This window comes from Squalius cephalus (genome assembly GCF_949319135.1).
Source record: "Squalius cephalus genome assembly, chromosome: 15".
NCBI lineage: Eukaryota > Metazoa > Chordata > Actinopteri > Cypriniformes > Leuciscidae > Squalius > Squalius cephalus.
The window spans coordinates 23,757,058-23,773,308 of NC_137136.1; the positions used below are offsets into that span (position 1 = coordinate 23,757,058).

The 16,251-nt window shown below is 38.5% G+C and overlaps 1 protein-coding gene across 9 annotated transcripts in view; it reads left to right on the plus strand.

The window, feature by feature from the left end:
- The window catches only part of fam131bb (family with sequence similarity 131 member Bb), a 59,035-nt gene extending 45,627 nt beyond the window's left edge, over positions 1-13,408 (plus strand). For all 9 annotated transcript variants that reach the window (XM_079894827.1, XM_079894821.1, XM_079894824.1 and 6 more), the window contains 3 exons: positions 520-824; positions 3,656-3,910; positions 12,746-13,408. In XM_079894827.1, the coding sequence (XP_079750953.1) occupies positions 520-824; positions 3,656-3,910; positions 12,746-12,976 (791 nt within the window). In that variant the 3' untranslated portion in view covers positions 12,977-13,408. The remainder of the gene's footprint in view (positions 1-519; positions 825-3,655; positions 3,911-12,745) is intronic.
- The last annotated feature ends 2,843 nt before the right edge of the window (positions 13,409-16,251 follow it).

Below are 16,251 nucleotides of genomic sequence, written 5' to 3' on the forward strand. Positions count from 1 at the left end.
GTTTTGACTATAATATTAAAGTGAATCAAAGCAAAAACTTAAAACAAAATGATTGATTTTACTTTGAATACTTTTGTGACTAAAGAATATATTATTTTCATTTGAAGAGGTTCATTATAACCAATCTATTTGTAAGACACTCATCAATAATATTGATGGCGGCTTTCTGGAATACTTGATTCTGATTGGTCAGTCGTGCCATTCTGACCATTAAACCCAGGCAACTCATTTCCTTCATACTGTAGCTGTGCTATAGTCTCATTTCTCTCATGTCACTCTGGGTTCTCTTTCTTCTAACATAATAAAAGAATTCCAACTCAGATCAATATTTCATGTCCGCTTATTTATTTATAATACCCGTGTAATAATCACCAGACGCCAACTCAGATCAGCACAGGCTGTGTGACAAATGATCTAAGATTCAAATTTGAGAGAAAAATATACAGAATGTCACTCACCCAATTTTCATTTGTAATTTCTCTCTCTCTCTCTCTCTCTTTCTTGTATCTGCTCTTACAGACCAGATAGTGCACCATTCTTCTGCAGAGGTTTGGCCCCACAGCTACGTCTCCCAGGGTCTTTACTGCCTTTCTTCCTCTGATGCTTGGGAGCCAATTAGTAATGAACAGTCAGGTGTGGCCTCTCCTGCCACTGGTTCATATGTCATGGCAGTCGGGACTGAGGGCGGATATGACCCAAGTACTGCAGCTCACTTCCTGTCCCAACAGCAACAGCAGCATTATCAGAACCAGTTACATCAGTTCCAGCACCTGCAGCAACAATACCAGCAGCAGCAGCTCCTGCAGTATCAACAACAGTCACAGGTGAGTCACAAAACTACAACTCCCATAAGCCTCCGCTGGGCCAGAGTCATAAAACTACAAATCCCATGAGGCCTGTTTCACACTGCACACGTAAGCAGTGATGTGCATATTTATTTCATCATCCACATGAACAGGTGCAGACGTGTTGGTAGGTCAAAATCTTGACACTCTTTGTGTCCGGAATTATTCATTTATTAAAAAATACGTAAAAAAAAAGGCAAATTCACTGAATCAATACACTTCTGTAATCAGAATGTTTTTCATATCTGAATTAAAATGAATTTGGATCATTTTTACGAGGCATAAAGTCAAAAATGTTAGAGTGATACATTATCATAATAAAGAAAAAAAATGATTTCTTAATGCTTAATTTTTTATATTTTTTTAACACTTTACAATAAGGTCCCTTTAGTTAACATTAGTTAATGCATTAACTAACAATGAGCAATACATTTGTTACAGTATTTATTCATCATTTTTAACGTTAATTGATAAAAAACTTGTTAGCTCATGTTAATTAAATATTAAAATATACAACTATTGATTTTAATAATGTATTAGTAATTAAACTAAGATTAATAAATGCTTTAGAAGTCTTTTTCTTTGTTAGTTCATGTTACAGAAAAAAATGTTAACAAAATGACCCTTTTATAATTTATGCCCATGAAATTTTTAATGTGGAAACCAAGAAATCACTTTTTTTTTTGTACAGAACCGTAGCTTTGTAGCCGAAACACAAAGTAAAATGTGCCTTCATCATTTACGCACTGCTTATGCGTGTGGCATGAAAGCAGGAATGAAATAAGTCTCTGCACAATCATCTCCTGTATTAGTAACAGAGGAGTCATAAAATGTATCCTCCATATGCCTCTGCAAAAATAGTTCTTGGCACATTAACATAAGTCTCCCATAAGGCTGTGCTGCAACAGATCATTAACAGATACAAATGTATCAACAGGTGAGGTACAAAATTACCATTCCAATTAGCTCATTTGCGTGTTCTGCAAAACATCTCCTGCTCTGCTGGCTACAGCATCATGTTTGTGTTGAAATAGCACAAGTCCCGGTGGTCAGTTCAACATCGGCTTTAGTATCAGCAGTAAGAGCAGTAAAAACTTAATCATGTTCCATCATCCAGCCATTAACCAGAAGCCATTGATCGTCACAGTAATTGAGGTCTCGCTGGAGCAAATGGGGAATCTAATACAACAAATCCCATCAGCCATTGCAAAGGGAGGGTGGGGGGAATGTTGTTGTTTTTTCAACCACAAAAGAGCACAAGTCGGGTTCTGAAAGTAAAAACTCTCATTCCTTTTTCTCCGTTATAAGCTTATATAAACTCCATTATAAAGACAGACTTAGCAAAAGCTCTTTGATTGTTAAATATTGATGAATGCTGTTGTAGAAGCCATTGGTCACTGTGATTTCACCTTAATGTTTAAATGTTACTGGAAACATAAATCATGCCAAAATTTCTCAACAGTGAATGCCCATTCCCATTAAATATTACAAATGAATTGGGAAAAATATTTGAAATTGACAAAATAATATAGTTTTTTAATTTAAGCATAAACCTCACTAATTTTGTTTACTTTTATCTAAAAGTAGACTTTTCAATTAAATTAAAATTATTCTCAAAAATGTATTTGCTTTGAAAATATATAGATTCTTTTATTGGAAAACAGGACAAAATTATAGAGTAAGAAAATGAAAATTTAAATATGATGACATAAACACACACACACTCACATATAAATGTAAAAAAAAAAAAAAAAAAAAAAAATTATATATATATATATATATATATATATATATATATATATATATATATATACAGTGCAATGCATAAGTTAATACACCCATGCTAAAGTTGACTAAAAAGAGGAATAAAAAATCATATTTTGGAAATTGAACTTAATGCCTTAATTTAAAAAATTAGGAAAAATCCAACCTTTAAGGACACCAGTTTTCTTTGTGAATGAATAATGTATCGTAAATAAATAAATGTTCTACCTTAAAATACATGGTGCATAAGTGTGTACACCCCTATGTTAAATTCCCATAGAGGCAGGCAGATTTTTATTTTTAAGTTTTTTTTTTTTATTAATTTTTAGGATACTATGCATCCTGATAAAGTTCCCTTGGCCTTTGGAATTAAAATAGCCCCACATCATCACATAGCCTTCACCATACCTAGAGATTGGCATGGAGTACTTTCCATAAGATCATCTCTCAATGCAAATCAAACTAGCTTTTAGGCTAACTGAAATAAAACCATGCCAATCTCTAGGTATGGTGAAGGCTATGTGATGATGTGGGGCTATTTTAATTCCAAAGGCCAAGGGAACTTTATCAGGATGCATAGTATCCTAAAAATTAATAATAAAAAAAATACTTAAAAATAAAAATCTGCCTGCCTCTATGGGAATTTAACATAGGGGTGTACACACTTATGCACCCTGTATTTTAAGGAAGAACATTTATTTATTTACGATACATTATTCATTCACAAAGACAATTGGTGTCCTAAAAGGTTGGATTTTTCCAAATTTTTTAAATTAAGGCATTAAGTTCAATTTCCAAAATATTATTTTTTATTCCTCTTTTTAGTCAACTTTAGCATGGGTGTATTAACTTATGCATTGCACTGTATATATATATATATAAAATTTTGTCATTTTGGTTTCTCTTTGCTTTGGTTCTTGGCATAGTGATTTTTTTTTAAATTGAGAAAATTATTGGGAAAACAGAAGAAACTGAAAGAGTGGGCTTTCACTATTGTGCTCTGTTACTGCAATGGAAACTTGAGCTGTTTTCCTCTCTATTTGCAGATGTTGGATCAAAGACTACACAGTGCCACTCATTCTTTACAAGCTACTCCCAACAGCACCATCCACAGCCTGCCCTCCCGTACTCACCCCCCCTTAGTGGATCTGTGGGGGACAGTGGGGACAGACACCTATCAGGCAGACATGATGGGCTACATGAGCATGCCTGTAACAGTAGAAGGAAATCTAACAGTCCCCACAGAGGAGGTGACGACAGATCACTCACCTTTACTGGAAGCCCAGGAGGAAGAGATCAAAGTGAGTGGGAAAGAAGTGAAGTGGCCCTTAAATGACACTTATGCCACACTTAAACATATCTAAATGTCACTGCACTAAAAGTAAAATAGCAAGTGATATCTGAAAACAATTGATGTTTGATCTTTTCTCAAAACTAACTTCATTTTTCTAGTTATTTGGAAATGACTTTTACCCAACTGGTCCCAAAATATTTTTAGTGGATGTATGAAGTCAGTTCAGACAGGCGCCATAGCAGAGTGTATAGCACATATCACAGGTGTAGTTCATCACATTAACTATGAACATGATTATGCACATGACAGACAATTATATAGTGTCTGAGGGTATGTTTACACAACAAAGAAGTTTTTCCTTTGCATTTTTCTGCGTACAGGCAACAACATTGTCAAAATAATCCCTGTTCACCTAAATGGCGAAACGACTAAAAACATTGTATTATTCATGCCAGGTCAGTAGTTGGCGATGTCAATTTGTAAAGAAACACTATGCATATATAGACAGAACACATAATGTGCATGCGCACATCATCACCTTTTTCACAAATTCGTGGTTTTGTAGTTTACACAGAGATGATAACTGAATCCTTTTTTCAAAAACATTTTTAAAAGTTTGCATTTTCAGGCCCCCAAAACGGCATTGTCTTTTGGCCCTTAAATCCGTGATGTTATTGTTAGCTAAAGCTAAAACGATACAAAATTGTTTCTGTTAATTGAAATAAAACTGAAATAAATAAAACAGAAATATAAGATGAAAAACGTCTAGGTTACTAATGTCACCTCACCTGTGGAGCAGATAAACACACGTATCCCTCCATGTCTGGAGGTGGAGTCGCCATTCTCCCGGGAGCGTGGGCTGTTGTGAGAGCTTGTCGGCTGCACGATTGAGCTTGCCCAGAATATAAACGGTGCAAAGTGACCACAGTGCTTCTGACTCCAGAGGAGGAGATGGCGAGCGAGTTGGGACATGCGACAGGAGAGTAGACCACCCTGATTGATGGAGGTTGATATACGCAACGGCCACAGTATTATCCGTTCAGACCAGCACATGCTTGCCCTGTAGCAGGCATCTGAAGCAGCACAGAGCAAGCCATACTGCTTGCAACTCGAGGCAGTTGATGTGCCAGTGCAGTCAAGGTCCTGTCCAGGAGCCCGAGGCTGCACGCCCGTTGCACATGGCACCCCAGCCGGTGGTGGAGGCATCTGTTGAGTAGGGTGATCCTTATCAAGTCCAATTTTTTTTGTGTGCAAAATGTTAGTGTCTTAACCTTTTAAACTGTTCCTTTTAACTTCAAAATTAGAAATATGCAAAAATGTTGACAAAAAAATGATATTTAGAGGTAGCTCAATCATGTGGAAGATTGCCTATGTTAAGCTGTGCGGCGGTATTGTGATATGCAAGTAATATTAAAAGTTGCTGCAAATGAACTACATTTTATTGAAATCAGAGCAACACTGACATGACAACAATGACAACAATCTCAAAAAAGCACAAAGTTTTCAACAATCCTTCATTTCTGATGCTCAGCAGCCAGTGTTGACTTTTTTTGCAGTCTGGATAGATCTGTTGGTGATCTTCCACCACATGAAGGAGAAACTGCAGTTGTTCTTCAGAGTGTGTGAGATAGCCATTGTATTCTTGAATCAGAGCCACTCCTCTCTCGGCGTGATCATTGACTACTTTCATTGCATGTATGGTTGCCTGTGCCTCCTGATAATCTGCTTGATTCGGCCAAAGTTCCGGGTCAATTTCAAGGAACGTAATGTAATTTTTTAAACCAAAAAATGTGCTCTAAACCCAAACAATAACCAAGGTGATCATCAATAGAAATATGTATTGATTCCACCAGGAAAGGTAAATCTGCTAAACCGGGTCATGGATGGATTAGGATTTAGTTTCTACAATAAGTAAACTGAGATATGTATCTAAAATACATATTTAGGAATATATGGTGCATTAGATGCTTTTATGGAGATTTTTTGGGAATTTTACTAGCCAGGTACAATACCAATTCAAATGATCTGTTTTTACGAAAATCATCAAAATCTCAGAGAGTTTAAAGCTATTGAGTTACCAGTAATAATTATGTTACTGCCATAAAAATTGGCATGCTGTATTTTCTTATATAAAGGAACAATTTGAAGAGTTAAGAGCATGACATTTGGATACTTTAAAAATAAGGACCACCCTACTGTTGAGACAACAACATGCCTGGACGCTTGTTCTTGTTCTACCCCTCCCTGTAGAAACGCAAGGTCTGACCATGGGCTGAAAGTTTGGTGACAAGCTGGGGTGACTGTCACTGGGTGCGTGCCGCATTGCCATGCCCATCTCGGGACTCGGCCGTGAAGACAGTGCTGAAACGGTCTCATATGAAGCAACCCGAGTGTGACTGCGGTTGCAGATGCCATGTGCCCCAGAAGCCTCTGAAATCGTTTCAGTGGAACATCTCTCCTGCCCTTGACCGAATTCAGGGAGTTCAGCACCGACTGAGCATGTTCGGTCGTGAGACGTGCTGTCAGGTTGACCGAATCCAACTCCATACCGAGAAAAGAGATCCTCTGCACGGGGGAGAGTTTGCTCTTTTCCCAATTGACCCGAAGCCCCAGATGGCTGAAGTACTGGAGCACCAGGTCCCTGTGTTCACACAACTGCTCTCGCGAGTGGGGCAGTATGTAATCGTTGAGATAGTTGAGAATGCGACCGGCATGTTCCCTCATAGGAACAAGGGCCGCCCGCCTCCATGACTTTCGGGAAGACACAAGGCGACAGGGACAGCCCAAAGGGGAGGACTTTGTACTGATATGCTCGTCGCTCGAATGCAAAGCGCATGAACAATCTGAAATTCACATCACTCTTAGGCAGGATCCCAATTCGTCAGTTCAGTTCTGACATAACGTCGAACATGACTGACTGATAGGGAACTTAAATTGTTGCCTGGGTAACTAACTGAAATACAATAACTCATTTTAAATACTAAAACTGAAAGAAAAAAAAGCTACAAAGAAATGTTAAAACACAAACAAATTCATTTTATTAACTAAAACTAATAAAAACGGAACATGCATATAACAAAATAACTAAAACTTAAACTAAAACTATGGAAAATAAAAGTTAATTCAAAATAATAAATACTATAATAGTATTATGATAAAATAACGCTGATCCAAATATTGTCTTATTTTTTTAACAGTATACTGAATCTATTGATTTATCATTTAAAACCTAACAAACATCTATTTCTGTCAGCAGCTAGAAAAGTATGAATCCTGACTACATTTTCTGTAACTCCTCTCACTGTTGCAGTCAGGTATGAGCTGCTGTGTACAACTTTTCCAGCATTAAAGCTGAAGTGTGTAATTTCTGTGCTAATAGGAAACTGCAAAAATGACTTTTCAAACAGGTTTTTCAAACCATCTCCTTTTGGTCAGGCAAAAGCATAGTCCCAGCCCCAAACTAAGACTATTGGCTGAATCAATGTTTCTGCTGGTTTGTTAGTCAAATAAATTCGCAAGTTCCATCATCACCAATATGCTCTCGGCCTGTACATTATATATATCTTTCATTCCTTTTAAATATATATAAATTTCAATCTATATATTTTAACATATCAAACAGTGCCACAAGAGTGTGCATGACATTACTTGTGACCTCAAATCGATTAATTAACAGAACTTATTCTTCCACCACCTCTGCATGATGTCATTAACGACAGTCCTATACTGGCACCGCAGATGATCCTGTCTTTAGTTATTCTCCTACAGTCAGTTTCAACAGGGACAAACTGCTGAACATTCGGCAGTACAAACCACTCAGTCTATCATCGGTTTTTGATTATTCAGACATTTTGCTAGACAATATAGTTGGAGGGGCAGCGGCGCTGCTCTAAATTCTTGTTTACTTTCGCCTAGCTCCGCACCTCGAGCCTTCGCTGACTGCGCGCTTACCTCTCCAAATGGACGAGGAGTTTATACTTGATGCGCTCACCGTTGCACTATTCTTTGAAGTGACGAGGCCGACTCTGACTAATTGTCCTCTAAACCATCAGGAAGCAGTGATGAGAAGTAGTAATGTACACATATGATGATGTTTGTTTTTATTACACTTCAACAATTCCACACTTCAAATGAACCAAAGAATCGTGTAAAACCCAGTAAACCTTGAGATTATTACTTGTGACAACAAAAATATATGGACATGAGAGCATAAGTATTAAACTAAGTAAAACAACAATTGACCTTTATTTTCATTAAAAGGGATTATTTCTGCGAGTGTAGGCTCATTTTGTAAAATGTAAGTAATTCGTTTAGACAAGCGCAAACTGGGTGCTGGTAAAGACGTACCTGCTTGGTCATAATCGCCTCGAAGTCGTGCATCTTCGGAAGTGGAGCCAAAGTTACTGTGCACACCACCACGCAAAATGGGTTTGCAAGCATGGGAAGCGAACCGGCGCGCTAGTCAAGCTTCGGCAGTGTAGCTTTAGAATCGCGTTGCTTAGCATCCATCTGGCAAACCTCTACTCCCTCCCCAACAAAACAGACAAACTTATTCTCCAGTCCTGAACAAATAAAGACTTTTCAAAATCTGCTCCTCTGTTTCATGGAAATCTGGTTGAATCAAGCCATTCCGGACAGCGTGTTACATCTGCCAGGCTTCCAGCTGTTCAGAGCGGATTTTGACGCAGAGTGAGCAGGGAAAATGCGAGGCGGTGGGACATGCTTCTACATCAACGAAAATGTTTCATGTAAAGATGTAACAGTGTTGAAGAAGATGTGCTGTCCTGATCTAGAAGTTCTCTTCATCAACTGTAAGCCGCTGGAGTTTTCCTCGTTCATTCTCAGAAGTGTTTACATTCCTCCACAAGCGTGTGTGAATGCAGCGCTGCAACAGCTGGAGGATCAGATCACAGACATGGAGCAATAACACCCAGACTCGCTTATAATCATTCTTGGTGACTTTAATAAAGCAAATTTATCCCGTGAACTGCCAAATTACAGACAGCACTTTACATGTCCTACCAGGGACAGTAATATATTGGACCACTGCTACACCACAATAAAGGATGCATATCATTTTGTTCAGCTTTGGGGCTCTCTGATCACTATCAGGTTCATCTCATACTGACCTACAGGCAGAAACTTAAATCATCTGAAACTGTAGTAAAGACTGTAAAGAGATGGGTATTGGATGGAGAGGGCATTACAAGCCTGTTTCGAGTGTACTGATTAGAGTATTTTTGAAGCTGCTGCCATCGATCTGGATGAGCTCACATATACTGCTACAGTATATATCAGTTTCTGTGAGGATATTTGCATTCTTACAAGGACTCATTCAACATACAACAATGACATGGTTCACAGCAAAACTCAGAAAGCTTCATCAGGCCAAAGAAGAAGCCTACAGAGGTGGGGACAGAGTCTTGTATAATCAAGCCAAAAACACACTGACAAAGGAGATCAGAGTGGCTAAGAAAAAGTGTTCTGAAAAGCTGAAAATACAGTTTTCAGCCAATGACCCTGCATCTGGCCTGAAAGACATCACCAATTACAAGACACTATCCCCGAGCACTGTGTCGAATCAACAACTGGCTGATGACCTGAATGAGTTTTATTGCAGTTTTTAAAAAACTGGTTCACACTCCACACCCGTTCTGACCTTCTCTCCATGCATTCATCAACACTTTCAGCAACCATCTTTCCCTCCCTCCTGCACTTACAATCTGTGAAAAGTATGTGTCCCGCGTCTTCCAGCAACAGAAAACAAGAAAAGCACCAGGCCCAAATGGCGTTTCACCAGCCTGTCTGAAATCCTGGCTGACCAGCTGACCCCTATCTCCACAAAGATCTTCAATAGATCACTGGAACTATGCAAAGTCCAAATGCTCCACCATCATCCCCATCCCAAAGAAACCCAAAATCACAGGACTGAATGACTACAGACCTGTTGTATTAACATCTGTGGTCATTTGTAAGACTGATGCTGGCCCACCTGAAGACATCACTGGACCCTTGCCTGACCCCCTGCATTTTGCTTATCGGGCAAACAGGTCTGTGGATGATTCAGTCAACATCCTGCAACATCTCGACAGACCTGGGACTTATGTGAGGATCCTGTTTGTGGACTTCATCTCGGCTTTCAACACCATCATCGCAACACTCCTCCAGACCAAACTAAGACTAAAACCAAGCTTTCTGACAGCTAGGCAACAGCTAGTGAGACTGGGATAATTCACGTCCTACACCTTTACATCAGCACTGGTGGCTCCCCGGGATGTGTGCTCTCCCCACTGCACTTCTCCCTCTACACCAGGGGTGCCCAACCCTGCTCCTGCCGATCGACTGTCCTGCACAGTTTATCTCCAACCCTAATCAAACACACCTGAAGCAACCAATTAAGGTCTTCAGGATCACTTGAAAATTAAAGGCAGGTGTGTTTGATTAGGGTTGGAGATGAACTGTGCAGGACGGTCGATCGGCAGGAGCAGGGTTGGGCACCCCTGCTCTACACCAATGACTGCACAGCAAAAGCCCTCTATCAAGCTCCTGAAATTTGCTGACGACCTTGCAATCATTTGCCTCATCCAGGACAGTGACGAGTCTGCTTACGTACAGGAGGTTAAAGAGCTGACAGTCTGGTGCAGTCACAACAACCTGGAGCTGAACACGCTCCAAACAGGAGATGATTGATGACTTTAGGAGAAAGCCCCAAACACTCCCCCCACTCACCATCGTGAACAGCACTGTGACAACAGTGGAGTCATTCAGGTTCCTGGGCACTACCATCTCTCAGGACCTGAAGTGGAACAATCACATTGACTCAATTGTGAAAACGGCCACCAGAGGTTGAACTTCCATTGCCAGCTGAGAAAGTTCAACCTGCCACAGGAGCTGCTTCAGCAGTTCTTCTCTGCAGTCATAGGGTCTCATTCATGAAACACGAGCAGAACGAATTTTTGTGTAAATCGTGTGTAAAGTGGTTCTGGCGTAAATTTTCGGATTCATTAAAATGTTCGTATTTTCCAAATGTTAGTTGGTACGAAAGAAATCTACAACTGCTCCCAGCCACGCGTAAATAGTGCGTTTAACATCCGAACGTTTTGCTCATTAATAAGGCTGCATTTTAATTCACCTTAATCGGGTACTTATTTACACAGCATTTGGAAAAATATAGTAATTACATAGCCTACGGTTTTTCTTTTTACTTTTATTATGAGAGCCAGTAATAGCATCTGCAAACAGAACACAAGTCCGCAAGTCACAAGTGTTGCAGTCAAGCTTCATGTCGAACCATTTTCTTTTCACTTCTGGGACTGTTCGATTAACAGATGAAACTCCATTAACTTCATCTGTAATATGCTGCCAAGCTTCCTTTTTTAGGACCTGATATGCCACTACGTACGTTTGAAAATAAAATGTGGCGTTTTGAATGAACTTCTGATAATAAAAGTTCAATTTCTGCATCTGTGAAATTTCTCTTTTTCATTCGCTTTTGAGAAGACATGTTGAAATCCTTCGTTTGGTTTCATAATATGATGCCCATATATAGTTGTCAGTCGGATTTAATGGGCGGGATTTATGGTAATTGAGAATGAGCGTGCACGCGCGTCCCATTTACGACTGATTGGAATTCATTAACACACACACACATATCACATCTGACGTTTACGAAGTATTTGTGAATCAGGAGAAGAGTTTTCGGGAAGGTCTCTTACGCGCAAATCACTCACATATTTACTCGTATATTTACGAATGTTTCATGAATGAGACCCATAGCGTCTGTCCTCTGCACTTCGGTAACTGTCGACTCTGCTACCAAATCAGACCTCAGAATACTACAGCGGACTGCTGGGAGAATCATCCGTACACCCCTTCACACTCTCCAAGAACTGTACTCATTCAAAGTGAGAAAAAGGCTGGCAAAATCACTCTGGACCCCTCACATCCAGAACACTTCCTCTTTGAACTGTTGCCATCTGGTTGGCGCTACAGAGCACTGTACAACCAGGCACAAGAAAAGTTTCTTTCCTCAGGCCTTCTATCTCATGAACAACTAAATGCCCCCACATGGGCAATAAACATGTTGTCACAGATTCTGCCAATATGCCCCCAGCACCAGCACCTGCTCCTCCCATCCGTTCACCAGTTCTAACCAGTTGCACCTGTCACTGCCTAATTACCTCTTCTACATATACTCACCATCCACACTCACCTGTTGTCCGGTCTTGTCGGTCTCATTTTATACTTATATTTATTTAACATACCATACCTCTTATTCCCATTCCCTTGCATTGTATATAACATACCTGTACATGCATATATGTCTGTTTTGTGTATATTTTATGAATTTATACTGTATTTATTCACTTATTTTACTTTTTATTATCTGTCTTGTCGCTGTCATGATTCTGTCTGTGCACTGGAAGCTTCTGTCACCAAGACAAATTCCTTGTATGTGAAAGCATACTTGGTAATAAAGCTAATTCTGATTCTGATTGTTGAACAATGTAGTTCAAACGACAGAGGTGCAACCATTTTACTAAGTTTTCAGGAACCAGTCGCTAGTCAATGATGCATCAGACTAACAGCAAGTTTGTCGTTGTACAGGAAACGCACCCCTAGGGCCGATCAAACAAAAAAAATTTTGTTTACACTTTTTATGGGTAACAACTTAAAAATGACTTAACTGAACTACTACAAGTAATAATAGAAATTTTAACATTGGGCTGTTTATTTTAGTGTCCCAAAACAAAACCTGTTTGGAAACTTACAAAACATTTGTTTTGCAATTTCGTTTAATGAAATGACACATACCCAGACTAATGTCCAGCCTCTTTTCCAGGAGGAAGATATAACGTTATGTATGGAACCAGAACCAGTGACATTAATTCCATCTCCAATGACGCAGAGAGAGGAAGTGACCTCAATGGGAGGAAGCAGTCCAGGTCAAGCCCCTGGAGATTTTATCACAGAGCGAAAGGCGTCTGATGTCTCACCGTCTGTAATTGAAGAGCTTGAAGAAAAGGAGGAGGAGTCAGAATCCTTGCCTGTAGACATCACAGCAACCAACTAAGTGGCCGGCGAGAGACTTGAGCTGGTTTTGACAGACATTTCAATCAGCATAATCAAACAATATCAACTCCTATTTCAGGAATCAAACACTATTGTGAAATTCAAGTGACTGCTCGAACCCAAAATGGAAAAGCAGAACTGACAGTTACTGCACTGCGTACGTGAACATTATGATTTTTTTAAGCCTTATATTATGGATGTCTGAAAAAGGAAGGTACAGTTGGGAATTCCTTGGGAATGGAGAGAATGAGGAAAACTCACCAAGAATGGAGCGATAGAGACGGAGGTATGTAATTCAGGAAGATGAATATGAAGAACTTTCGGTTAAATATGTGCATGCTTTTACAAGGAGTGATGGCTCTCGTTATTCAAAATAAAGACAATAAACTATAGTTAATAAACCATAATGATGATAAAAATACAATTAATTTCTAAGAAAACAACAACAACAAAAAAAAAAGAAATATATAATTGTAAAATAGACAGTAACATAAGCTTTCATGCCCTCCAGAACTTCTGATCATACACAGACGCTTACCATAAGATATCGATGTGATTTGACCACACAAATTCTCTTTTCCTCTTCAACTACATTTGGCCTTTTTTGAAAGTTTTTGACGCTATTAGGTGGAACACAAGTTCAGTGTTTCAGGGCTGTGAAATGTGGAAAACAAGCCACTGCACAATCTACACAATTCTGTCTGCTGTTTATATTATATGCAAGGTATTCAAGCCCTCATAGACTCAAACACACATAAAGACAAGTGCATAGGGTTCAAAAGTTTGGGGTCTGTAAAGTTTTTTAATGTTTTTGCAAGAACCTTTTAGTCATCAAGGCTGCATTTATTTGATAAAAAAAATCAACAAAAACAGTAATATTGTGGATTATTATAACGATTTAAAATAACCTTTTTCTATTTTTATATATTTTAAAATAATGATGTAATTTATTCCTCATTACAGTCTCATTACTCCAGTCTTCAGTGTCACATGACCCTTCAAAATCATTCTAATATGCTGATTTGCTGCTGAAGAAATATTTATTTTTATTAGCAACTGTTGAAAAGAGTCAATATTTTTTGTGGAAACGGTAATAGATTTTTTTTTTCAGGATTCTTTGACGATTATCAAGTTAAAAAACAGCATTTATTTGAAATAGAAATGTCTTTACCGACACTTTTGATCAATTAATTATTTTAACACACAATATAGTAGCTTATTCAAAGGAAAGAACCAATGACACAAATACACACAAATCTTATTGACCCCAAACTTTTGAATGGAAGTGTACAAATATATACACTATACTTGTGGCCAAAATGCTGTACCTACACCAACACTGGAGCCAAGAAAAATGAAAATGACAGATTGATTTGATTTTCAATTTTAATGCTGTTTTGCCTTTGCATGACAGCAGACTACCCTATTGTTCTTAAGCTAATTATACATTTTTAAAGCACATCCCAACCCCATTTTGATTCAAGTAGTACGAACTGTCACAAGTTGGTTATAAGGAGATTTTGCAATATGTTTTAAATATTTCTTTTTGGTTTCACTTTATTTTGACGGTCCCTTTAACACATTCTGTTGACTATAATTAACGTTGCACCGACATGTCTACTAACTCTAGTTAGAGTGTTAGTCGAAGATTAGTAGACTGGGTTAGGATTAGAATAAGTTTATATGGAGTTGCAAAGTTGCTTATAGTCAGTAGAATGCCTGTTAGGGGACCATCACAATAAAGTGTTAGCAGATGGTTTACTAATACACTATGACATATAGTTGCAACGTTACTTATAGTCAACAGAATGTTCAAAAGGAACCATCAAAATAAAGTGTTGCCTTATTTTTTGCCCTCACAAGTGTAATGAAACAAGCTTTTTCATCCGCGGATATATTTCACACTGGATTGTAACATAGCGTGCTTCCTTCTCTGTGTGTCGTTTGGCATGCATGATGTCTGTCATTGTGCTCTGGAGTCCTATACAACACTATAGATATTTGCACTGGACCTCAGTACTCTGAGCTGAGCCGGAGACTTACTCTGTGTGTCTAGAGATTTGATTAGCTGCGTAAAGGAGAGAAACGTTTGAAAAACCTTTTTGCACTTGCATTGGTTGTTGGGTGAAGGACAGAAGCCTTTTAGATTGGAAACTAATTGATTTATGAGCCACAAAGTCACACTTCCCCATTGTATTTGCAGAATTCTGATACCACATTTCCCATTTTCTTTTACTTGCGTGGATTTCTTTGGTTTAGTAAAACCTTGCCTTTAGGATTTTGAAATATCTAGAGATCAAATTATCCTTAGCTTGTTTTCATAAGAAATGACTATTGAGAGGAGCATAACCTCAAATTAATCATTAGAAAAACACTACAGTAAAGTTTTTTTTTTTCCCTTCCTCCAGTCCTGTTGGCGACTCATACGTGTATTTCTTGTGCCACTTGCAGGATCGGTTCTTGTTGATTATTTTTATAATAAAGCATGTCATAATTTCTGATTTAAAATACGTATTCCATTGCCTACAATTCTTTTCACTATATATCAAGGGGAGAATAGAACAGGGCCTGGATCCACATACTGTAAATATCCTTTATCGAGATTTCAAGAAAAAAATGTCTCCCCAGAATGAGAATGGAAATGGACGTTGATCCGAGTTGAAAGTGTCCTCATGAGCAACTCAGGCCATATGGAATTTTGAACTGCACAGGCGTCTTCCTGTTCGTCATGGTCACTGACTATTACAGCCGCTATGACGATACAAACTTTGTGTTGACTGTGTGTTTGTATGTAAACGGACGTGAAGCATATGCATCGATTCCCAAAGTAGGAGAAGCCCGGTTCCTAAACAGAAGCTACATCATTCTGCATTGTGATGTCATGCATGAGTCACTGGATTTAACAACAACAACAAAAAAGAAGAAAAAAAGGCAACTGTCTGTTTTTTATGACCGTTTCTTTGGAGGACACACACCTTTGATGATTGAGTGTAATACAAACTTGGTGGCGAGAATAGCGTTAATAGCTATATGAAGTGTATTGACTTGAATGAATTTATTTATTGACTGATTATTTATGCAATGTTGGGACAATGTTTATTTTTCTACAGAACTGTGTGCACTCCCTCCTGTATATGTTGGGGTACATATTATTTCACTGCTGGGTTCCAGAGGAAGATCTGACTGATTTTTTTGTGTACAGTATAAAACATTTCTTAAACATCTCATTGTATGTCATAAGGTTAATGTTTTAAAATAATGTTTTACATGAAGCAT